Source organism: Hyaena hyaena, unplaced genomic scaffold, assembly GCF_003009895.1.
Source record: "Hyaena hyaena isolate Hyena2069 unplaced genomic scaffold, ASM300989v1 scaffold_503, whole genome shotgun sequence".
Classification (NCBI taxonomy): domain Eukaryota; kingdom Metazoa; phylum Chordata; class Mammalia; order Carnivora; family Hyaenidae; genus Hyaena; species Hyaena hyaena.
Genome location: NW_024081132.1, coordinates 1,093,746 through 1,117,149, shown reverse-complemented (window position 1 = coordinate 1,117,149; position 23,404 = coordinate 1,093,746). Strand labels below are relative to the sequence as shown.

Below are 23,404 nucleotides of genomic sequence, written 5' to 3'. Positions count from 1 at the left end.
GAACTAACTACAAAAGATATAGTCATTAAATTGAATTCATATTAATTGCAGCATATTACCTGGCACTTCTTTAATTTTCTGATAGGGGTTTGCTTCCTTGAAATATTTTTTCTGATTTAAATTTAGAAAAAAAATTTCAATTGCATTTTAAAATGTATTCTCTGGGGTTGCCTGGGTGGCTCAGTCAGTTAAGCACCCAACTCTTTCTTGATTTCGGCTCAGGTCATGATCTCAGTTTGTGAGTTCGACCCCTACACTGGGCTCTGTGTTTTCAGCACAGAGCCTGCTTGAGATTCTGTCTCTCTCCCTCTCTCTCTCTTTTTCTCTCTCTCAAAAATAAATATGTAAAAATAAAATAAAATGTATTCTGATATAATTATGGTGCTTTAAGAGGGCTTTTAATGTGATTTTCTTAAATTTGTTATGAAGCCCCAACATGACCAGAACTTTACCATGCCAGAGGAGTCATCTCGTCTTAAGAATCCAAAGGAAACGGCACACAACTATTTAAAAATGTATTTTCTGAGGCACCTGGGTGGCTCAGTGGGTTAAGTGTCTGACTCTTGGTTTCAGCTCAGGTCATGATCTCCTGGTTCATGGGATTGAGCCCCACATTGGACTCTGTGCTGATGGCTCAGAGCCTTGTTGGGATTCCCTCCCCCCACTTACTCTTTCAAAATAAATAAACATTAAAAAAATTAAAAATAGAAGTATTTCCTCTCAATGCCTATTTTCAGGGGTCTATATTATATACACATATAGGTTTCCTTTCAAATAAAGGGTCATTTTTAGTCCAAAATTCACTTCTATGAAATATTTCTACAATTTCACAGGCATGAAAGATTTCAACATCATTTCAGACTACCCCAAAGGAAGCAAACTGCAACCTACAACAGTCCACATAACATGACAAACTTCAATGACATTTGCTGCATCTATAATTCCTTAGTCTGGCTTTCAAAGACTGTGCTCTACTAAAACTGGCCTAATCATACCCACCTTAACCCACCTTTCAAGCCTAGCCTTCCCTTCCCATCTCTATTCACCTCATTCTAGCTGGCTGTACTCAATTAATGTCTTCCTGGGTCTTCCTATCTCTATTCTTGTAACTTTTCCAATCTATTCTCCAAAGGGAGTAAACTTTTGAGAACTCTTCATGTGTGATACAAAGGGTCTTTCTTATTTGGCCTCTACACTCATCTCCAGCCTCATCTATCTCTATTCCTTTACCCACAGACACAATCCATAACAGATGTAGAGAACTATTTATAGAGCCCTGCTCATACCTCAATGCCTGCACAGGTAATATTCTTTCTCCCTGGTATGTTCTTCATGACCTCTTCAAATGGCTCTCTCAATAATTACCTCATGTGGAAGTGTCCTCTGACCTCTAAATCTCCTTTTTTGTGTGTGTGCTTTGATAATGACTTGCACAAATCTTTGCTATTACAGTAATTATATAGTATTTTAATTGTTGTTTATCTTCTCTTTCACTGGACTATGAGCTCTGTGAGGACTTAGACTCAAAATTACTCACCCTCAAATGAACTGTAGCATACAAATTTCAATACTACCATATGAATCAAAATTTACAGTGGAGAAAAAAAAGAAAATAAACAGGCCATTGAGATTCCACACTTTTAAAAAGTTTGTTAATATTTATTTTGAGAGAGAGAAGAGAGAGAATCCCAAGCAGGCTCTATGCTGACAGTGCAGAGTCCGATGCAAGGCTCAATCTCACAAACCGTGAGATCATGACCTAAGCTGAAATCAAGAGTTGGATGCTTAACCAACTGAGCCACCCAGATGCCCCAAGATTCCATATTCCTATGTAAAAAGCATATTCATTCTTTAATTCATTCAATCAACAAATATTTATTTACTACCTACTAGGAGCCAAGCACTATGCCAAGCCCTAGAGAGTTGGTGATGATAATACAGACTTATACACAAAAAGCATTCTGAGAGGATGCAGTCCAAACTGTTAACACTGGCTATCAACTTTTTGAATCTAGGGAAGATTTGAATAATTTCTATCTTTCCCTTTAAAATTCCTCTATTTCCCCATTCTTCCTTAATGAAAATGCATTAATTTTATAAACACATACACACACACAAATATATGTGAGGTATCCCCCCAAATTACAAAGTCCTACAAATCAGTAGGAATGTAATACCCAAACTAAACAATGTATAAATTTGTGTATCAGAACTAACATGAAAGCAAAACAATTTTTTAGAACTTTTAGTCAGATTCTAATTATAGATTTCTAATATAAAGAACAAAACTAGGGCACCTGGGTGGCTCAGTCAGTTAAGCATCAGACTTCAGCACAGGTGATGATTTCTCAGTACACGAGTTCAAGCCCCACATTGGCTTTGTGCTAACAGCTCAGAGCCTGAAGCATGCTTTGGATTCTGTGTCTCCCTCTCTCTGCCACAACCCCAGTCCTTCTCCCTTCTCTCTCTGTCTCAAAAATAAATAAAACATTTAAAATTAAAAAAAAAAAAAAAAAAAAAAAANTAAAAAAAAAAAAAAAAAAAAAAAACAAGAACAGGGAGCCTGGGTGATTCTGTCGGTTAAGTGTCTGCTTCGACTGGGGTCACGATCTCAGGGTTCATGAGTTGGAGCCTCATGTCAGGCTCTGTGCTGACAGCTCAGAGCCTGGAGCCTGCTTCAGATTCTGTGTCTCCCTCTCTCTCCACCCCTCCCCCACTAGTACTCTGCCTCTGTCTCTCAAAAATAAATAAAAACGTAAAAATTTTTAGAAAAAAGAACAAAACTAATGTATGCCAAATAACGTAAGGATTTTCATAGTATCTACTTTTGAAAAAGATCTCATGCAAATTGCCCAAGGAAAACACTGACCACAACATCAATACCACCAGTTTTTTCCACACTGCAGAAAGAAAATTATGTCATTATATTCCACTTAATGAAGAAAAGATGACAGCCTCTACACAATTTTATTCAGAATGACAAATTAATAAATAACAACACCATATTTCATCTGTATAATGATTTACAGTTTATAGTTCACAAAGCACTTTGACCTTCGCAATAATTCTGTTTTCTTGTTCCCACTGGAACAAGGATTAAAATGGAGACCTTTCTAAATATGACTCAAAATCCAAAAGCCATAAAAGATTAAGAAGTTGGTCTACATAAAAACAAAATGAAAGAAATTTGCCTACATAAAAATTTAAAAGTTCCACATGGGAGTAAAAGAAGTCAGAAGACAAATACCAAAATGGGAACACATACCACAGGGAAAAAAAATCTATAATTCATATACATTAATTATATAAAGTATGTGTGTGATGAATATAGGTACACATATAGAGAGTGAGAGACCTAAAAATCAACAGAAAAATAAAAATTTAAAACAGGTAGTTTATAGAAAATGAAATATGAATAATTCAAACAATATAAATAGATGTTTAACTTTTACCACAATTTTTTAACACTTAAAACTAGGTACCATTTTTTTTCTATCAGACTGGCAAAAATTCAACTTTGATAACAGCAAAGCATAATATTAACAATACTGATCCCAGAGCCAGAGTGCATAGTTTGAATTTCTGCCATAATAGCTATATGATCTGGGCAAGTCACTTAAATTCTCTGTTTCTCAATTTATCTGCTTGAAAAATAGAGATAATAATAGTACCTATCTCAAAGGGATGTTAACAAGATTAAAGGAAGTAATACATATAAAGCACTTCAAATATTATCTGGCACACAGTAACCACCTTGTAAGTATTAGCTATGATATGGCTAATGTTGGTGAGGGATCAAGCAATATATATTAGAACACCCTCTAAGAAAAGCAATTTGGTTGTATTTCATTGTTATAAATGCAAATATCCTTTGACTTAGAAATCCCACTTTCTTCCAATTTATCCTATAATTACCCTTATATACATGTAAAATGACATATGTTCAAGGGGCTTCCTTACAGAATTACTCACAATATAAAAACCTGGAAGTAATACAAATGTTCAACAATAAGGAACTAGTTAAATAAATTATGATAGAGCCACTCAATGGAATACTATGCAGGTAGTTTTTTAAAAAGAAAGAGGGGCACCTGGCTGGCACAGTTAGTGGAACATGTGACTCTTGATCTTGTGGTTGAGTTCGAGCCCCAAATTAGGTGTAGACACTACTTAAAAATTTTTTTTATCTTAAAAAAAAAGAAAAGAAAGCAGAAGCTATCTACATACTGATCTAAAAAGGTCTCCAAGATATAGTATATGAAAAAACGGTATAGGGTGGGCAGGGAATACAGATAAATGAGGAACCACATGCTAACTTTTACATTAAAAATGGGAAAAATAGGGATGCCTGGCTGGTTCAGTCAATGGAGTGTGGGACTCTTGATCTCAAGGTCGTGAGTTTGAGTCCCACATTGCACACACAGCTTACTTTAAAAAAACTGGGGGCGCCTGGGTAGCTCAGTCAGTTAAGCATCCAACTTCAACACAGGTCATGATCTGGCAGTCTGAGAGTCTGGGTTCTGTATCCGGTTCTGTGCTGACAGCTCAGAGCCTGGAGCTCTCTCTCTGCCCCTCCCCTACTCTCACTCTATCTCTCTCTCTCTCTCTCAAAAACAAATAAACATTAAAAAATTGTTTACTGGAAAAAATAAGATTTATTTTCATATTTATATGCACTTGTCTAAAGAAAGTCTAAAAGAATATAAAGAAACTAGTAAGGGCACCTAGCTGCATGCCCTTACTACACTACATGCCCTCAATCACTATAGCATGCAACCCCTAATCTCAGGGTCCTGAGTTCAAGCCCCATATTGGGCATGAAGCCTAGTTAAACAAACTAGCAAAAGTAGTTGGGAGAAGGCATGGAACTGGGTGCATGGGGGATAGGTATAGGAGTGAGACTTTCACTGTTTAAATTAAATATACAAATATGCAAACATCTATTTTAACATTTGAATGTATTATCTCTTCATAGATTTTTTTTTTAATGTTTATTTATTTTAAGAGAAAGAGAGAGCAGGGGAAAGGCAGAGAGAGAGAGGGAGAGAGAGAATCCCAAGCAGGCTCCACACTATCAGCACAGAGCCCATGCTGGACTCAATCCCATGAATGATGAGATCATGACCTGAGCCAAAATCAAGAGTTGGAAGCTTAACCAACTGAGGCACCCAGGTGCCCCAAAATATTAAATTTTTTTTAAAAACCTAAATCTCACAGAGGATAAGAAATCATATGGCTAATAATAACAAGGTTGATTATAGTTAGGACATCCATTGTTTTTCCTTATACCATACTACCTTTCTGAAATTTTCAGGAATGGAAGATTTTTAAATTATAACAAATAGGGACACCTGGATGGCTCAATTAGTTGAGTATCCATCTCTTGATTTTGGCTCAGGTTATGATCTCATGGTTCGTGAGTTCAAGCCCTGCATCAATCCCTGCTTGGGATTCTGTCTCCCTCTCTCATCCCCTCCCCCTGCTTACTCTCTATTGCTCTCTCAAAGTAAAGAAAAATATGGGGCACCTGGGTAACTCAGTTGGTTAAGCATCTGACTTTGGCTCAGGTCATGATCTCATGGTTCATGAGTTCGAGCCCCCTGTCAGGTTCTGTGCTAAGAGCAGCTCAGAGCCTGAACCCTGCTTCAGATTCTTTGTCTCCTCTCTCTCTGCCCCTCCCCTGCTCATGCTCTGCTTCTCTCGGTCTCTCAGAAATAAACATTGAAAAAAAATTAAAATAAACTTAAAAACTCAAAAAAAGAAAAAGTTTTTTAAAAAATTTTTATAAGAATTTTTGAAATTTTTTTTTTTTAAAGGTTTTATTTCTGAGAGAGAGACAGACAGACAGCATGAGCAGGGGAGGGCCAGAGAGATAGGGAGACACAGAATACAAAACAGGCTCCAGGCTCTGAGCTAGCTGTCAGCACAGAGCCCAACATGAGGCTCAAACCCATGAACTGTGAGATCATGTATGACCTGAGCCTAAGTCGGATGCTTAACCAACTGAGCCACCTAGGCGCCCCTAAAAAAATCTTTTAAAAGGGCACCTGCCTGGCTCAGTTTGAGCATACGACTCTTGATCATGTGGTCATGAGTTCAAGCCCCATGTTGGGCCTAGAGCTTACTTTAAAAAAAAAATTATCACAAGTGGGCTTTTTTCTGAAACATCCACCTACTCTGAGTGCTCAGCAAAGATAATATTAGTGACACCACACTGAAGTAAACTCTGTATGATGACTTGGAAAATAGTATAATACTCACTGTTGGTTCAAAACATTCACCATCACCCACACTGTACATTATAATAATTGGGCTTCATTTACTGGAAGGAGATGAAATTCTCATAAAAGCCCTTATCACAGGTTTCAAATTCCAACACAACATTCATTTTGTAGAACAATGAAGGGTACAACACTAAGAATATATCTATAAACACTTTCACATAGGAAAAAAAAAACATTAAAGCAAGTCAGCTTTCTACTAGCAGTAAGCCAAAGAATGAGTACATGTAAATATATAATTTTCTTTTTACAAATAAAATAAACACAAAATATTATTGGGGATCCTGGAGTGGAAATTCCCTAGCCTAGCCTCCCAATACTTTTATTTTTAATTTTTTTTAATGTTAATGCATTTTTGAGAGAGCAAGTGTGAGAAGGGGAGGGGCAGAGAGAGAAGAGGACAGCTAATTCAAATCAAGTTCCGTGGTCACAGCAGTAAGTTAGTCCAACATGGGGCTTGAACACAAGAACCGTGAGATCATGACCTCTGCCAAAGTCGATGCTCAATCAACTGAGCCACCCAGGCACCCCAAAACATACACTTTTAAACAGAATTAAGTAGGCCCACCATATGCCAAATTTTTTTTTTAATGTTTTATTTATTTCTGAGAGACAGAGAGAGACAGCATGAGCAGGGGAGGGTCAGAGAGAGAGGGAGATACAGAATCTGAAGCAGGCTCCAGGCTCTGAGCTGGCTGTCAGCACAGAGACCAACACGTGGCTCAAACCCACGAGACGGGAGATCATGACCTGAGCCGAAGTTGGACGCCCAACCGACTGAGCCACCCAGGTGCCCCTATGCCAAATCTCAAAGGATCTGTGTTTGAGACCATCCTAAATGCCTATCTTTATAAGAGAATACATCAAATATCCAGGGCACTAAGTATCAGAGGATCTCAATAGTAATTCACACAAACATCTGTATCACCTAGTACTACTACTAGCAAGTAACAAGGAAAGTCCAACTCAATCCTCAGTCCCTCAGGTCTGAGCAGCCCCACCTACAGAACCCAGTATCACCTGTGTTCCATTCCCTACTATCATCCCAGGCAATTATGACAACCAAACTAATAACACATCCAACATACTTCACAGCCCCATAACCTCCCACTATTTTAAAGCATGTACTTCCACCTCCTTCAACAGCACTATGACAGTTACACCTTGGTTTTGTTTGTTTGTTTAACCTTGAAATATTGAACTCTCAGCTTTCCCATTGTGTATTTCTTTTTTTTTTTTTAAATAATTTTTTAATATTTATTTTATTTTTGAGACAGAGACAGGCAGAGCATGAGCAGGGGAGGGGTAGAGAGAGAGGGAGACACAGAATCTGAAATAGGCTCCAGGCTCTGAGCTCTCAGCACAGAGCCCAACGTGGGGCTCGAACCCACAGACTGTGAGATCATGACCCGAGCCGAAGTCGGATGCCCAACTGACTGAGCCATCCAGGCGCCCCCCCATTGTGTATTTCTTAAAGAACCTGATCTTCAACTATATTTCTGATTATCTCCTTATTCTCCAAGCTTTTACTTATAATCCCAACTTGGACTCTCAGATTCCACCATATCTCCCACACTATTACTAGCAATGTAAAGTTACTCTCCATTTTATCTTTCTTGTATATTCCAATTCTAGATCAACCCAAACATCTTTTTTGCTCTCCCGCTCTTAGGCTTCAGGAGAAGTATAAAATCCATGCTACTGGGTCCCTTTACAAATACATTATTTCTAACTTTTACTGGGTCTTCAATGTGGTCAGCAATCTTTTTTTTTTTTTTTATCCTTAACCTATTCTTCTTTCATTTTCCATTAAAGATTTCCATGGCCCCAGTATGTGCCATAGTTCCTTCAGTCTCCAGAAATAATTGACTTTTCTACAGAAAACTAATCTCATCAAGAAAATAAGGCCATCTGTCAAACTCCCTCACCTTTTCCTTCTACCACATCATTATCCATCTTGACTTCTATTATTGTCAAAGAATGAAATACCCCACAGATTTCCTAGGTAAATATTCCACCCAACCTACAAAGTTCTTTCACTCATACTAAAAAGAAAAACACACATGTACTATAGTGGAAAGAACACAGGTTTCAGAGCTAGATAGACTTTATTCAAACTCTTGCCTATAATCTTCCCAATTGTAAAAGTGGGATACTGATATCTAAACCACAAGCCTATTGTGATCTATAAAGCATCTTTATGGTATCTGGCAGAATATATTCTCTTTTTTTTTTTTTAAAAAAAATTTTATCTCGAAGCAATCTATACACCCAACATGGGGCTCAATCCCACCACCCTAAGATCAAGAGTCTCAGGCTCCAGCAACTGAGCCAGCCAGGCACCCTTAAGTATATTCTTAACTCAATAAAGAAGTTTCACTACGATCATCTCTTTCACAACCACACTGTTGAAAGAGTAGTTTTACTCACTGCCTCCCATTTATTCCTCAATCCATTATGATCTGACTATTGCTATCATCACCACCACTGCACTATCTGAAGTGTCTTTCAGAGGAAACAAGCAATCTCCTAATTGCTAAATTCAGTGGTTTCGTTCTAATCCTCATTTTCCTTGACCTCTGTAGCACCTGACAGTGATGGTCACTCCCTCCCATCTTGAAACCCTTCTTCCTTTGGTTTCTCTTATAATGCCATTCTGTTCGAGTTCTTATCCCATTCCTTTAACCTCTCTATCTTGGCGTCTATTGCCCTTCAAATAATGATGTTCCTTCTGGTCCACAGTCCTTTTCTTGATTCTTTACTATCATCCCATACTAAGTCTTCAAATATCGCTGTTTTATTCTCTGTTGACCCTCAAATATATGTATTCAGTTCCAACCTTTCTCCCAAATTTCAGACCCCACAGTAATATCTGAAAAATACCTCAGGGGCGCCTGGGTGGCTTAGTCGGTTAAGCGTCCGACGTTCGCTTAGGTCATGATCTCGCGGTTCGTGGGTTCGAGCCCCGCGTCGGGCTCTGTGCTGACTGCCAGCTCAGAGCCTGGAGCCTGTTTCAGTCTGTGACTCCCTCTCTCTATGACCCTCCCCTGCTCACGCTGTCTCTCTCTCTCTCTCTCTCTCCTAGAAATAAATAAAAAACATTATAAAAAAATTTAAGAGATGAAAAATACCTCAAATTAAACATGTCCAAAGGGAACATTACCTTCCCTCAAAACTGCTTCTTTATGTTCCTTCCCTATTACAATTAACACAACCAATGCATCCCACCAACGAAGTCAGAAACTTCCCTCTCAACTCTGGAAACATCATGGAATTGAAACCTCCTGGACTGCATGCCATGGGCTTCATTTTCCTACCACTATTCCAGTTCATCCCCTCTGACCTAGTGTAGCACACTGGTTTCCTGCCTACCTGGGTTTCATCTACCTCCACACTGTCTTCACTTTCAATTCTTCCTCCAGACATAATCAATCATACCAAATTTCTGCTTACAAAACAAAACCTTCAATGGCCTCCCATACCTACAGAATAAAGTACAAATTCTTCAGCAACGTTTTCTCAGAGTTATAAACGGAAAGGTCTTTAGATCAAACATGGGGTTCAAAAATAAAAACAAAACACACAAAACCATGGGTTTCATTTCTAGCTAAATGGAAATACTGGCTTAGTCCAGAGTCTTCCCAGTGAAAGATAAAAGGCAGAGAGGGAGAACGAGGTATGACAGGAATAGAGAAAAGCAGGAGACAGTAGTGTCTGGGAGAGCGGAGTATTTTCAAGTTTGTAAGTGGAAAGTTTCCAGAGAATATGGTTGAGGGAAGTAAAGTGAGGGAGACCAGATCTCTGAGGGAGGAGGGATTACGGAGATGAGGGAGGCTCTCAGTGTGGAGCTGGAGGTCTCTGAAACAGGAGTTCTCCGAGAAAATAAAGGATTCCTGAGTGTGAAGGGAGAAAAGTCCCTGAGAGGAGTCAAGGACCAGGTCCCTGATACCAAGGAACTTCTAATGGGTCCCCGGCCTCTGAGGCGAGAAGGCGGGGGTAGAGGTGAGGGTTATCCCGGGACTCTGAGAGAAGTGAAAAGGGAAGGGGAAGGGGTCGAGAAGTGTCCCCAGCCGCTCACAGGAGGACCTTGGGAAGCGAAAGGGGTCCTGTCGTGCTGAGAGACGGGAGCGCCAATGCTCCGGAGCCACGGCGGTGTAGCGGCGGCACGCGCGGGCCGTGGCGACCCGGGTGTGTGCCCTATGCTCTCTCTCGGCGTTACCTGAGGCGGGACTGGGCAGCCAGAGGAGTGCCTGCGCGGGCGGAAGGCGGAGGCAGCAGCAAAGTGGAAGCATAGTAGCCCTCACAGCTCGGAGGCGGCAGAGGCTCTTAGCCTGCTGAGGCGGTGGGGGTCCCTCGCGCAGAAGCCGGAGACTTGGCAGAGCTAGCGGCGGCGAAGGACAAGGAGGCTACTGCCATGGCCCCGCAGTCGGGACCGTTCCCCCCCCGTCTGTTTGGTGAGGCCAGGAGGATGATCCCAACCGCGAGCCAGAAAGGGCAGCTGAAAGCTTCGCTTGAGCTCCGCGGCCGCGAGCCACTGAAACGCCGGCCCATCTAGGCTGGGGGGCTGGGGTGGGGCTTCGTCGGACCACGCCCCTCTCCTCAAGCCTCCGAGCAGCCAATCAATCGTCGATCCTTAATAAACCAGCTAGTGGAATTGCCCAATTAGCGTTAGGAATGCCACGTGGTATGCGGGTGGCCTCAATAGGCGTCCGGGAAAGCCAATCAACAGCTCTAGGCGCCAACTCCGGGGGACTAAGAGAACCAATAGAAAGGAAGAGGAGGTTAAAAACAGAAGAGGCAGTGTGCTGGAAAGGCGGAACCAAGGAGGAGGGAATACACCTGGGGGGAAATCAAGTCCCTGGAACCTCCAGAGGGCGGGACAGTAAACACTAGAGGGAACAATTAAAATGCCAAACATAGAAACGACTGGTAATTAATAAAACTAACAGAAAATGGGTTCCCCTGGCGCGGCTTTGCGGTTGGTGAGGGAAGAAAAAGGCATATGAACATAGAGTTCTGCAGGATCTCGGTATACTGTGGGGGAAAAAACTGATATATAAACTATTACTACCTACTTTATATAGTAAGAGCAATGAGTTGGGTTAAAATGCTGAAGCAATAATTCATCTACACCAAGATTCAATTCTAGTTGGAAGAGAGAACATTTGAGATGGCTTGAAAACTGAAGATATTGAAAGACCTGGGTAGGGAATAAGAATTCTATTCAAGGACCGTGGGGGAGAAGAAGGGGGGAAATAGGGGGGAGAGGGAAGGAGGCAAACCATGAGAAACTCTTGAATGTTGAGAACAAACTGAGGACTGATGGGTATGGGGGAGAGGGGAAGGGGGGTGATGGGCATGGAGGAGGGCACTTGTGGGGATGAGCACTGGGTGTTATATGGAAACCAACTTGACAATAAACTCTTAAAAAAAAAAGAATTCTATTCAATTGTTCACCATGCACATATTCCCTTCCTCATGCTTTCCATATGCCTGGACTTCAGGTGCTCATAATCTCATACCTGAGCAGATTGGACAGGATTTCCAGGGCTAGAGCAGGCAAAGAAACACCAGAGTATGGGCCTTCCTTCACCAGTATTCCCTTGGACTAGAGACCTCCATTTAGACATCTTTAGACTTGCCTCCTACTGAAAGAGTCTTGACAGATAAGTGGGATTTGAACAGTTGGCGTATAGATGTTGTGCATTCCTAGTGGCAATAAAATTTAAGAAAGATGTGTGTATGATTTCACTCATATGTGGAATCTAAAAAACAACAAATGAATAAACAAACAAAAAAGAGAATCAGGCCTATAAACAGAGAACAAACTGATGCTTGCTGGAAAGGACAGGGAACAAAATGAGTGAAGCAGAGTGGGAGATACAGGCTTTCAGTTTTGGAATGAATAAGTCACAAAAATAAGGTACAGAACAAGGAATACAGTCGAAGATAGTATTATATGGTGACAGATGATAGCTACACTTGTGAGCATACCATAATGTATGAATGTGTCCAATCACTATGTTGTACACCTGAAACTAATGTAACACTGTGTGTCAACTACATTTAAATAAAAAAGCTTTTAAAAGAAAGATGTGTGATAGGAGATAAGAATGGAGGTTAAATGTGAATTGAGCTTAAATGCCAAATTTGTCCTTTTTTATGCTGTGAAAGTTTTCAAAGGTTCTTGAGCAGATTAGCCTCAACAGGACGCTGTTTTAGTTAGATTAATAGGTAGTTCACAGTATGTCCAAAAGGAGAAAAGAAATCACCCAGCCCAGGAACCTTGGCCCAAAGACTTTTCTGTATCATTCTTCTGACAACACATGATGTGCTGCCACCTGGTGACAGTTCAAATACCATTGTTCCCCACTGCTATTTAATTTTTCTGTTGTTAGAGCCCTGGCACTTACCTTTTAAACCTGACTCCCACAAAGCCTGATGCAAAGTATTTGATAAATAGGCACAAGCATTGGTAGCAAGTAGAATTGAATAATGCCATCATACCATATGTATCACTTGCCCAATGAAAGATGTAAAAGACAGTGGTTGTACCTTCAGTAGGACGATGAGCCTTGATGGCAAGTTTTTAGGTTTTTGAACAAGTTCTGTTTGACCCAAGTCTAATCTCTCCCATTCCACTGTCAGCAATTTCCTTTACACTGAGGAGAAAGAACCAAGGATTGCCTTATAGATATTTGAGTGTCAAAGGCCACTCTTCATGATCTGTCTGCTAGTTAGGCCAGGACCCTGAATACACCATATAACCTGCTCTACTCATCTCAGCCTTTTATTATGCTTCTTTTTCAGAATTGTCTCCTCTTCCTAGCTAGATGGAGCTAAGAGCTGGGAACCTTATGAGCCCACTGCACATCTTAGCTCAGGGCAAATACATGCCAGGGCTGGTCTGTATTATGCTCAATAAACATCAACTGCGTGGATAAATGGCATTATCTTTTGTCTATATTTAGCAGTGGATGAGACCTCATGAGACATTAGCGGGACGCTGCTGCTTCTAAGGAAATCTTAGACTGCATGGTCTAGAATACAAAATTTAAGTAAGAAACCAGTAAAGCTGCCCTTAGTCTACAAAGGAAGATCTACTTTCCAGAGAGCAACCTTGTGATGGAAGGATTAGAACTAATAACCACAAGGCATTTTTTTTTTAATATAACAAGAAATATCAGAGTACATCACCCCTAGTGATTCAATAAATATTAAATCATGAAATTTGTTTCATTTAATAAATATATACAAGTGTATTTACTAGGCCACAAAGTAAACCATATTTCTTGCTAAAGGTTACAGTCAACAAATTCTAAAGCCACTGGATTAGAGGTAGAGACTGAAAGAAAGAGACCAGGGGACTGTTGCAGAAATGCAAGCAGGGCTAGGCTACTAAGGATGAGGAAATGTGAAGGGACCAGAGTAAGCCTTAAGAAGTAGAAGCTGGAGGGGAAGAGGGGAAGCCTCCTATTGCTCAGGTCTAGGGTCTATCTAAATGCCTTGCCCTCCTCTGCATCCCCACACCAATACTGCCTCAGAACACTGTCCTACCTCATTCTACCCACCAGGATGGGAACTCCTATTTCCTTCCAAATTCCACTGAGCACAGGGCTTGCACTCAGAAGGTACAGCTATAAATGTCTATGAACTTGGATTGCAGAGACAGGGATGGCAGAAAGCAGTCAAGTAACAGGAGGAAGAAAACGTACACTTGAGTCAATCCCATGTGGGGGCTGATTCACAGAAGACATCAGGAAGAGTTAAAACATTTATTGCAATTGGTGGGCAGGCAGTGATGAGCCTCAGTAAGGAGGGCAGATACCAGCAAGATCAAGAGAAAAGGGGGAAGGGACCCAGAAACAGGGCCTTGGTGAGGAAGGTGAGCAAAGCTACTCTTACAAGTCCTTACAGGTCACTCAGGAACATTGTGGGGCTCTTAAAGAATAGGTTCTCCTGCTCAAGGCTCTGGCCCTAAAGCTGAAAGCTTCTGGGCTCTAGGTCAGAAAGTATGCTCTTCTGGAGATCTGAGGGGAGAGAAAGGGAAAAGAAAACAAACCATCAGCAAGCACTATGATACACATGAAACTAGACCCTTGGCCGGTCTGATGGGGAGGAACAAACAAGCCTGACCTGGGATAAATAATAACAGAGAATGATGGATTCACCAAAAAAAGAGGCAGAGACTCCATTCTACCCAGTGCCAAATAATCAGGTAGCTGACACACAAGCACCATTCAGATTCACCCTCCCCCAGACCTGGGATCCCTGCCCTTACCGCCACCTAGTTTCCTTAGAAGTTCCCAGCTACTGTTGCTGTCCAGAAGAAGACTGACTTCAGAGCTAGATGAAGAAAGAGATGATGAAGGGGCCCCTGCATGGCTCAGTCGATTAATTGTCAGACTTCAGCTCAGATCAGATCAGGTCAGGTCATATCTCATAGTTCGTGGGTTTGAGCCCCGCATCAGGCTCTGTGCTGACAGCTCAGAGCCTGAAGCCTATTTCGGATTCTGTGTCTCCCTCTCTCTCTCTGCCCCACCCCCCCACTCATGCTCTGTCTCTCTCTGTCTCAAAAATAAATAAACTATTAAAAAACATTTTAAAAAAAAGAAAGGAAGTGGGGCGCCTGAGTGGCTTAGTCGGTTGAGCGTCCAACTTTCGCTTAGGTCATGATCTCGCGGTTCGTGGGTTCAAGCCCCGCGTCGGGCTCTGTGCTGACTGCCAGCTCAGGGCCTGGAGCCTATTTCAAAGTCTGTATCTCCCTCTCTCACCCTTGCTCATGCTGTCTCTCTCTCTGTCTCCTAGAAATAAATAAAAATATTTAAAAAAAAAAAAAAAGAAAGGAAGAGATGGTGAAAGTGGCAGCCAGGGCAGCTTAGATTCAAGGATGTGAACAGAGGTCCTGGAAAGGGGAAGAGAATTAGAGGCAGAGATGCTGACAAGATGACCCTCCCACCAAAGAACTGTTCTCCTTCATGAGGCCAGGACCCCAGTCTCTTCTCCCTTTATCCTTCAAACATATAAAGATACCTCAGTGACTCAGTATCAAGTAAAGAATGCCCAGTACTGCCTTTACAGGCAGATACTCATACCACTCCTACCAGCCCATGTCAAATCTAAGATAGCTGAACTCTGGTCCCCAATGCCTGGCCTCTGAGACAAATCCCTTCCACTGCCACAAGTATCCATACCCCCTGACCTTAGAGATTGTACTCCTGCCAGGCATCCTGGGCCTCTGTCCTGGCAGCCTCCAGGGTGTGACCCTTGCCCTCACGGCCACTTTGCAGCTGCTCCAACAAATGCCAGACCACAGGCCCAGGTAGGACCAGGTAGGACCATTCCTCTCCTTCTCAGGAGGAATCCCCCTCCCCACCATTGGCATCTTCACCATTGGCATGGAACCCTCATGTGGGCAATGACAGTCTCTCAACCTGGAGAAGAGGGCTTGGGAAGAAAAGCTTTGGAGGGAGGTAGAGTCAGTACAGGAAAGAGAGAAAGAGATAAGAGTGGGAGAGTGTATCCTGGCTTGCCTGCACAACAGAAAAGACAGAAAGGAAGGAGCCTCCATAGGGAGATATGAAGAGATAGGTCTGATCCTGGTCCTACCTTCCAGCTGTGGACCTGAGCTTGCTGCCCTTCAGCCATCTGTTTCAGCAGCAGCTCCTGGTGCTGGCCTTCAATGAGAGAAAAATGTAAGAGAGCTGTTCTCCAATTTCTTTCTCTTCCCCTCCCTGCCTTGTGCCCAGCCTGGTGCTGAAAACTGAGACAGAAGCATTCTGGTCTAGCTGTTGGGAAGCTTCCAAGCTAACTGGGGAGTCTATACTCACACCATGGAGGCAAGACAAAACACTTGGCCAGACTTCTGAGCAGCTCAAGAAATCAGAGCTATGGCCACTTACTGGGATAGCAAAAAGGCTTTCCAGGAAAGGGGACAGGTGAACTCACACCCACCCCCAATCTTTTACTCACTCAGCTGGTCCCGCAGCAACTTCAATTCTTCCCGAAGGATCTCTGATTCCTCCCACAGGAGCTGACGCCTGGACAGATGGAGGTAGTGTCATTCTAAAACCAATCAACAAGCCCTGAGGACACTACCAGAGTACCAGGAATTCAGAAGTGCGAAGAAGGAGAGGTCTTGCCCATTACTTACTCATTCTGCAGCTCTTGGTGAAGGCCACCAGTAGCACTGCACTTTCGTGGTCCTGTTTGTGTTTGGGCTTGGGCCTGTTCCTGCACTTGGCTTCGAAGGCCCTGCAGTTCCCTTCTCAGCGCCTCCAGGCGTTGCTCCAGGAGAAGGACCCTCTGCTCTGGGCCCCCCTGCAGCAACCTTAGTGATGCTGTAGTGGGACAAACTGAGGGTCATTCCTTATGAGACCTACACATGAGCCTAGAGACTCCACTTGTAAATCAAGACACAACTGCACACACAGAAGGTATGTAACAAAATCATGTGGATACATAATGAGCTGTGTGCATGAAAAAAAGAACTGGCCAGATACCTTCCAGAGCACAGATCTTGTACTTCTGCTGCTCTTGCTCTTCCAGCAGCCCCTGCACAGCCTGCCTTAGTGTCTCAGTCATCTACCCAGGCAAGAAAAACCACATGAGCTACCACGGAAGGGGCATCCCCAACCCCTGGTATCCTCATTTCACACAAACACAACACATATACACCTAGGACTGCACACTTTACCTGAGCCTGGTATTGAAGCTGGGATTGGAGAATAGTGATTTCATCCCAGAAAAAAGATGTGCCATGGGCCTTACTACAACTCAGCCTCTCTGGGTGACAGGGAGCCTCTAGAGCCCAACGTTGTTGAGCTTGGACTCCAGACTGGGGAGGCAAGTGATGAGGGGAAATCCAGGTCCCAGCCAAATCTCCTGCTGAGGGAGTAAGCAAGGCACAACTGTGAGGCCTATCTTTGGGGGGAAAACAGATGTTTGTTCAGGATAGAAAACAGTTGGAATTTGGAAAAGTAGGTAGTACAGGCACTGGGGAAAAAAAAAAAAAGCAGATCCTTGAAAAAGAAGACTGGGGGCAGAAAAGGGACAATACTTACCAGCTGTGGAGACTCCAAGAGGATACAGCCGCTGCTACAAAACAAACAAAAAAACACCAAACAACAACAACAACAACAACAACAAAAACAAGTTCACAGGCCAATAAGCTCTGAGTGTCCCTAAACCCAAACCTCCAACGGGGGCCCTCAGGCGGCCCCTCACCTTAATCCTGGCCACATTTCCATCCGTAGCATTGAGAAGCCCGTCGAGATGCTCAGTCCAGCTCAGACTCCTACTCATAACCTTCCCCAAGGCTCCCTGACGTCTTGTGCCTTTGCTCTCCAAGCCCAGGACAACAGAGGCACAGCCCAGTAAAGCCACACTTCAGATCGAAAGTGGGGAGTGGGGATGTAATAGTAAAGGTAGGGATGGAGTATCAAGCCAAACTGGAACTGGTCAGGGGAGCGGCGTTTGGAGAATCTAGGGGGAACGCGGGATACTCTGATACTCAGATATCAAGTGGGAATTGAGAGTGCCCAATCTTGGTCGAAACCTCCCCAGACCCAAGACACAGGTATCATCACTCGGAACCTGTACCAGCGACTAGTGCCGCGGCCCCTTTCAAACCCTCCTGAAGGCCGGCCGAGTCCATCTGACCTCGGACTGGCTGCCGCAGCGCCACTTGGGAAACTGAGTTCTTCTCTCGCGGAGACAACCGACGATGGAGGCTGTGGAACTACGTTTCCCTAGTAGCCGCACGAGCATTCACACCGTCACCGTGAAGCTTGCCGGGAAACCGAGGCTTTCTGATTCTGTAGTTGTTGAACCCGAAAACCAAAGCACTACATATCCCAAGATCCATTGCACAGAGCCAACCCTGTCCCGCTGCTGATCCCGAAGGTTCTTGGGAAATGAAGTCCAAGCTACCTTGAAACTTAACGGCCCAGGTTATCCTAGAGACTCCAGTCCCCAACAAGCTCTGCGCCTAGCGTGCGCTATGGAGCCGCAAGTCGCAGAACTGAAGCAGAAGATCGAGGACACATTGTGCCCTTTTGGCTTCGAGGTTTACCCTTTCCAGGTTGGTTCGTCCTTTCTGCGGTGTTGGGGCGAGGTGTATGATTGGCCTCGGTGCGATTGGCGTGAAGATGGAGAGCCTTCTGATCTTTCCCGAGCTCCTCTGGCCCCATGTCCATCTGACAAACGGGGACTTAATTAAAAAGGTAGAGAAACGGCCGCACGTTTGTCCTTTTAACCCCATATAATGCCATATTGATGAATGAGAGACACCACGTAACTCAGTAATCTTGTGGTTCTGCCACCTCCAAAATTTACAGGAAGAAAGTGACCAGTAGGGTCAGAGTCACTTTAGAAGCGTCCTGAATTCAGGAGAGGTGCCTGGGTGGTTCAGTCCGTTGAGCCTTGGTTTGTGAGTTTGAGCCCCGCCTTGAGCAGTGTGCTGACAGCCTGGAAACTGCTTCGGATTCTGTGTTTCCCTCTCTCTCTCTCTCTCTCTGACCCTCCCCAGCTCACAATCTCTCTCTCTCTCTTTTAAAAATAAACATTAAGGGGCGCCTGGGTGGCTTAGTCGGTTAAGCGTCCGACTTTCGCTTGGGTCATGATCTCGCGGTTCGTGGGTTCGAGCCCCGCGTCGGGCTCTGTGCTGACTGCCAGCTCAGAGCCTGGAGCCTGTTTCAGTCTGTGACTCCCTCGCTCTCTGACCCTCCCCTGCTCACGCTGTCTCTCTCTCTCTCTCTCCTAGAAATAAATAAATTAAATAAATAAATAAAAATAAACATTAAAAAAAAAGAAGCTTCCTTAAGAAGTTAGGAGAGGGCAAGGCCTGGTAGGTTTGTGTAGCTAAGATTTAGGTTATCTGAGGGGGAAAGGCATTCCTGTTGTTGAACAAGCAGACAATTGGCTGGTTTGTTCCCTCTACCAACAGAAGGCTAATTCACGATGTTGCCAATCACCAGTGCTGGGCTGGGTACAGAAACCATGCACTTGCCTGTCACAGAAGTCTGGCACCACTATCGACCCTTGTTTACATAGATCCAACCCCCATAATCCAGTGCCCTCTGTACTGAGCTGTGTGCTTGGACACAAAGCTAAATCAACTCAGCTTGAGCCCTTTGCCTGATGCTTAAGAGACAACCCACTCCCACCCCTTCCACTGAGTGGCACACAGCAGTGCTGGGAAAGAATACAGTGAAAGTAGGTTGGGTCTAGCTTGAGAAGGACTTCCCAGAAAAAAAAAAAAAAAAAGAGTTGAGCTATATATGAAAAGAAGGAAAGAGTATTATATACATCCCAAATATCAGGAACAGCTTAAGTAAAGGGGAGGAGATAGTGTTGGATGGCAGGTATGGAGAAAGTGAGAATGTTTGATGGGTCAAGTAGAACTGAGTGGGTAGTAAGAGTTATTGTACTGAACAGAGCCAGTCATCCGAGGCTTCTGCTTCTCACCCTTTCCCTACCCCACATCCAGTCAGACACCAAGACCTTTAGGAATCTCTCACCTGAATCTCCCAAATCCATTTCCTTCCATCCAACCCCTCTATGCTTGGATTATTGCAATAATCTGCTTGCTATCATTTTGCATTCAATCCATCCTCACCCTGCAGCCAGATCTTTCTAAAACTGATGTCCGTTTCCTCCTTAAATTTTCAATGTCTAGACCCTCACTGTCACCAAATTAGACGTATAGTCCTTAAATTGGTATCTAGAACAGTCATAATCTCATACCTACTGATCTCTCCACCCTTCTCTCCTGCTCCCCTTTACGGACCCTTCACTTCTATCAAACTAGACAATTTGCTGTTTTCCAAATATGCCCTTTTTACATGTCTTTTTAAAGCTGTGACCTTTATTTAGAATAAACACCAGATGGGGCACCTGGGTGGGGCTCAATCGGTTAAGCGTCCGACTTTGGCTCAGGTCATGATCTCATGGTTCGTGGGTTTGAGCCCCGTATTGGGCTCTGTGCTGACAGCTAGCTCAGAGCCTGGAGTCTACTTCAGATTCTGTATCTCCCTCTCTCTCTGACCCTCCCCTGCTCACACTGTCTCTCTCTCTCTCTCTCTCTCTCTCAGAAATAAATAAAAACATTGAAAAAAATTTTTTAGTAGAATAAACACCAGATTTCCCCTCCCTACATCGTTTTGTCACAGCTTCCAAGAAGACTTTCCTAATTTCACAGGATCCTCATCTGGCCCTGTCATTGCTCTAATCACAGTACAATTTCTTTTGGTTCTTAGTTGTGAATTCTCTGGCTTTTTATCCCAAACTTCCCAGTCAGAATCCCCTATGGAGGAGTCCCCCATAAATATACATCATGCAGCATCAGTAGAAATCCATTCACTGAATGAATGAGATGGATACTGAGGCCAAGATGTAGGAGACCTTGAATGCCAGGCTAAAGTATGCACCTAGCAAAGGCCTAAATTGGCCCTCATGTGTGGCCTTAATTGTCTCTCTGTCCCAGGTGGCATGGTATAATGCACTCCTGCCTCCAGCCTTCCACCTACCTCTGCCAGGACCTACCCTGGCCTTCCTGGTACTCAGCACACCTGCCATGTTTGACCGCGCCCTGAAACCCTTCCTGCAAAGCTGCCATCTCCGACCACTGACTGACCCTGTGGACCAGTGTGTGGCCTATCATTTGAGCCGTGTTAGAAAGGTAAGCAAAGTTCACACATTACCTCAGGTTTCAAACCTGTAGTAGCTGCTTCCAGCTCCTCTAAGCTCAGTGCAGGATCTAGACCTACTTAGGGCTATGAGCCATTTCCCAGATGGGCTATGCTAGAGCTGCCTTTAACACTGTGATCTCTTCCCATTCTGCCTTCTTAGCCCAGTTTCAGCCACCTTCTAGCAGCCCCCCAGGTCTAGAATCAAACTCACTCACCCTACTCTGATGGGCAGTTAATAATATGAACCTCAAACCAGATTTCCCTTGGCCTCCAAGTGAAATAGGAATAAGCCTAGCATCCCCTAAGCATCTCTTGCCTGTCTTTGCCCTAGACCTGAACATTTTGTGCTGTCTTTGAGGCTTTTGAGGATAGAATATTCCCCCTGCACACATGTACACATACATATATTGGGTCTCCCCAAAGCTAGGTCATGTCTTCCTCCACACTGAGACTCTGGAGGGCAGAGACAAGTCACCTCTCAATAGGCATTTGTGAGCAGACCTTGTTATTTCCTTTCGAACATGGGCCTTCCTGGACAGAAGATCACTTTCTTCACAGTGGAGCTCCCCACCCCTCAAGTTTAAGGTTTGTTTTCCCTTTAAACAACTTCTGAGGACAGGACCAAGCTAACACAAATTAGGGCTCTCTAGGACAAAGTCCTGATTCCTCTCATGCTGAAATGAATTTCCATCTCTTATCTCAGAACCTCCCAGAGTTGCAAATGGAAGTCATTGCTGACTATGAGGTACACCCCAATCGGCGCCCCAAGATTCTGGCCCAGACTGCAGCCCACGTGGCAGGGGCTGCTTACTACTACCAACGGAAGGATGTGGAGGCTGACCCCTGGGGAAACCAGGTCAGAGGGCAAGTGTGAATGAGTAAGGACTGGGAGAAAATGGTAAAGGCTCCTCAAGATACCAGTTCACATTCTTCCACCTACCTTGGTAGACAGTATCCAAGGGAAAGGTATATATATACCCTACTCAGGAGCCCAACTCCACATGCTTTCTGGAGTTGGCCTGGGAACACATCAGGTCAGAGAACTTAGTCTGTTCGTAAAACCTGGTTACGGGATGGAGGGGGCAGAGCAGTGATCAGGAAACTAATAGTGAGACTGGCAAGTTGACAGACTCAACTTAAGGAACCCTTAGTTTCTCATGGCCAAAGTTCGTTCATGAAAAGGGTTGTCCAGGAGAGGAAATAGGGGACCCAGCCACCGGAGTGAGAAGATCAAATGTGAAATTAGTGTCCCTTGAGAATAAATGAACAAGCCTAGTTTGCTGTGAGGATAGTTGGACTTAGTGCCAACATGACCTCCATAACCTTTTTTACCTTCTCCTCAGCACATATCAGGTGTGTGTATACACCCGCAGTACGGAGGCTGGTTTGCCATTCGAGGAGTAATGCTGCTGCCAGGAATAGAGGTTCCAGATCTGCCACCCATAAAGCCCCTGGACTGTGTACCTACAAGAGCTGACCGAATCACCCTGCTTGAAGGCTTTAATTTCCATTGGCGTGACTGGACATACCGGGATGCTGTGACACCACAGGAGCGCTACTCAGAAGAACAGAAAGCCTACTTTTCTACTCCACCTGCCCAACGCTTAGCTTTGTTGGGCTTGGCCCAGCCCTCAGAGGATCCTAGCTCTGCATCTTCTGAGCTTCCTTTTACCGCAATCCCACCAAAGCAGCCCCAGAATCCCAGCAGAGCCCGAGGCTGGCTCAGCCCCAAAGTCTCACCACCTGAATCCCCTGGCCCTTGACAGCCTCCCTCCCCTGGGATCCCTATTTATAAGTGGTACTTGCTCTAGGACACCTTTGGCTTTGGCAAGGCATTTTATTTTGGGTACAGTATTTTTGTTTAATCAGGCTTCATGCCCACCGTGGAACCCAACATGGGCTGGATCTCACGATGCTGAGATCAAGACCTGAGCTGAGATCAAGAGTTGGATGCTTAACCGAATGAGCCACCCAGGTGCCTGGGTACAATATTTTTAATGAAAGGACTGTAATAGAGATCTTCAATGAAGATAACAGCCTAGAGCAATTTAGTCAAAACAGTAAGTCAAAGATCCAGAATTCCCACCTGGCTTAGATTGTGATTACTCGTTTCTCTGTAGTGCTCCAAGATCCTACTTATTACAGTGCCTAAAGGGCAATCATCCCCTAATGGCACCTGCCTCAGGCTTGTTGTGAGGAATGAATAAACACACGCAAGGCATTTCTGAAACAATACCTGCCTTATTATACTAATGGGTGCGTGAGCTGTCATTGAAAGCCCTAGGAACTCTGTACTTAGGCTCTTAGATCTTGCTTGGAAGCATGGGGATAGACTGGACTAGCTTTATGTCTGGAAGAGTACACAATACACCAAACTCATTCTGATCTTTTACAGAGCCAGTACCAGGCATTTAGTTTAAAGCCAAGCTTCAA

At 43.8% G+C, this 23,404-nt stretch overlaps 3 protein-coding genes across 7 annotated transcripts in view; 1 reads left to right on the top strand and 2 right to left on the bottom strand.

Annotated features, from left to right (window-relative positions):
* TESK2 (testis associated actin remodelling kinase 2) overlaps positions 1-10,792 on the bottom strand; it is a 146,335-nt gene extending 135,543 nt beyond the window's left edge. Inside the window, exon 1 of the mRNA XM_039254783.1 lies at positions 10,501-10,792. The gene's annotated coding sequence lies outside the window, so the exon portion shown is untranslated. The remainder of the gene's footprint in view (positions 1-10,500) is intronic.
* A 3,250-nt stretch (positions 10,793-14,042) lies between these two features.
* CCDC163 (coiled-coil domain containing 163) lies at positions 14,043-17,966 on the bottom strand. Of its 4 annotated transcripts, none has more exons than XR_005532211.1 (9): positions 17,508-17,966; positions 17,345-17,378; positions 16,978-17,168; positions 16,784-16,865; positions 16,435-16,636; positions 16,254-16,346; positions 15,891-15,958; positions 14,563-14,627; positions 14,043-14,311 (listed from the first exon to the last, which is right to left on the bottom strand). XR_005532211.1 is itself a non-coding variant. In XM_039254777.1 (8 exons), exons 1-7 carry the CDS (start codon positions 17,583-17,585, stop codon positions 15,922-15,924), a joined length of 717 nt encoding a protein of 238 aa, XP_039110708.1. In that variant the 5' UTR covers positions 17,586-17,966; the 3' UTR covers positions 14,043-14,311; positions 15,891-15,921. The 4 variants fall into 4 exon arrangements, 2 of the variants coding, with proteins under 2 accessions (XP_039110708.1, XP_039110707.1); XR_005532209.1 differs by having other exon boundaries at positions 16,254-16,321; XM_039254777.1 differs by lacking the exon at positions 14,563-14,627.
* Positions 17,967-18,091: 125 nt separating this feature from the next.
* Positions 18,092-23,204, top strand: MMACHC (metabolism of cobalamin associated C). Of its 2 annotated transcripts, none has more exons than XM_039254779.1 (4): positions 18,092-18,363; positions 20,767-20,961; positions 21,675-21,827; positions 22,315-23,204. In XM_039254779.1, exons 1-4 carry the CDS (start codon positions 18,283-18,285, stop codon positions 22,732-22,734), a joined length of 849 nt encoding a protein of 282 aa, XP_039110710.1. In that variant the 5' UTR covers positions 18,092-18,282; the 3' UTR covers positions 22,735-23,204. The 2 variants fall into 2 exon arrangements, with proteins under 2 accessions (XP_039110710.1, XP_039110709.1); XM_039254778.1 differs by lacking the exon at positions 18,092-18,363 and adding an exon at positions 18,370-18,505.
* The last annotated feature ends 200 nt before the right edge of the window (positions 23,205-23,404 follow it).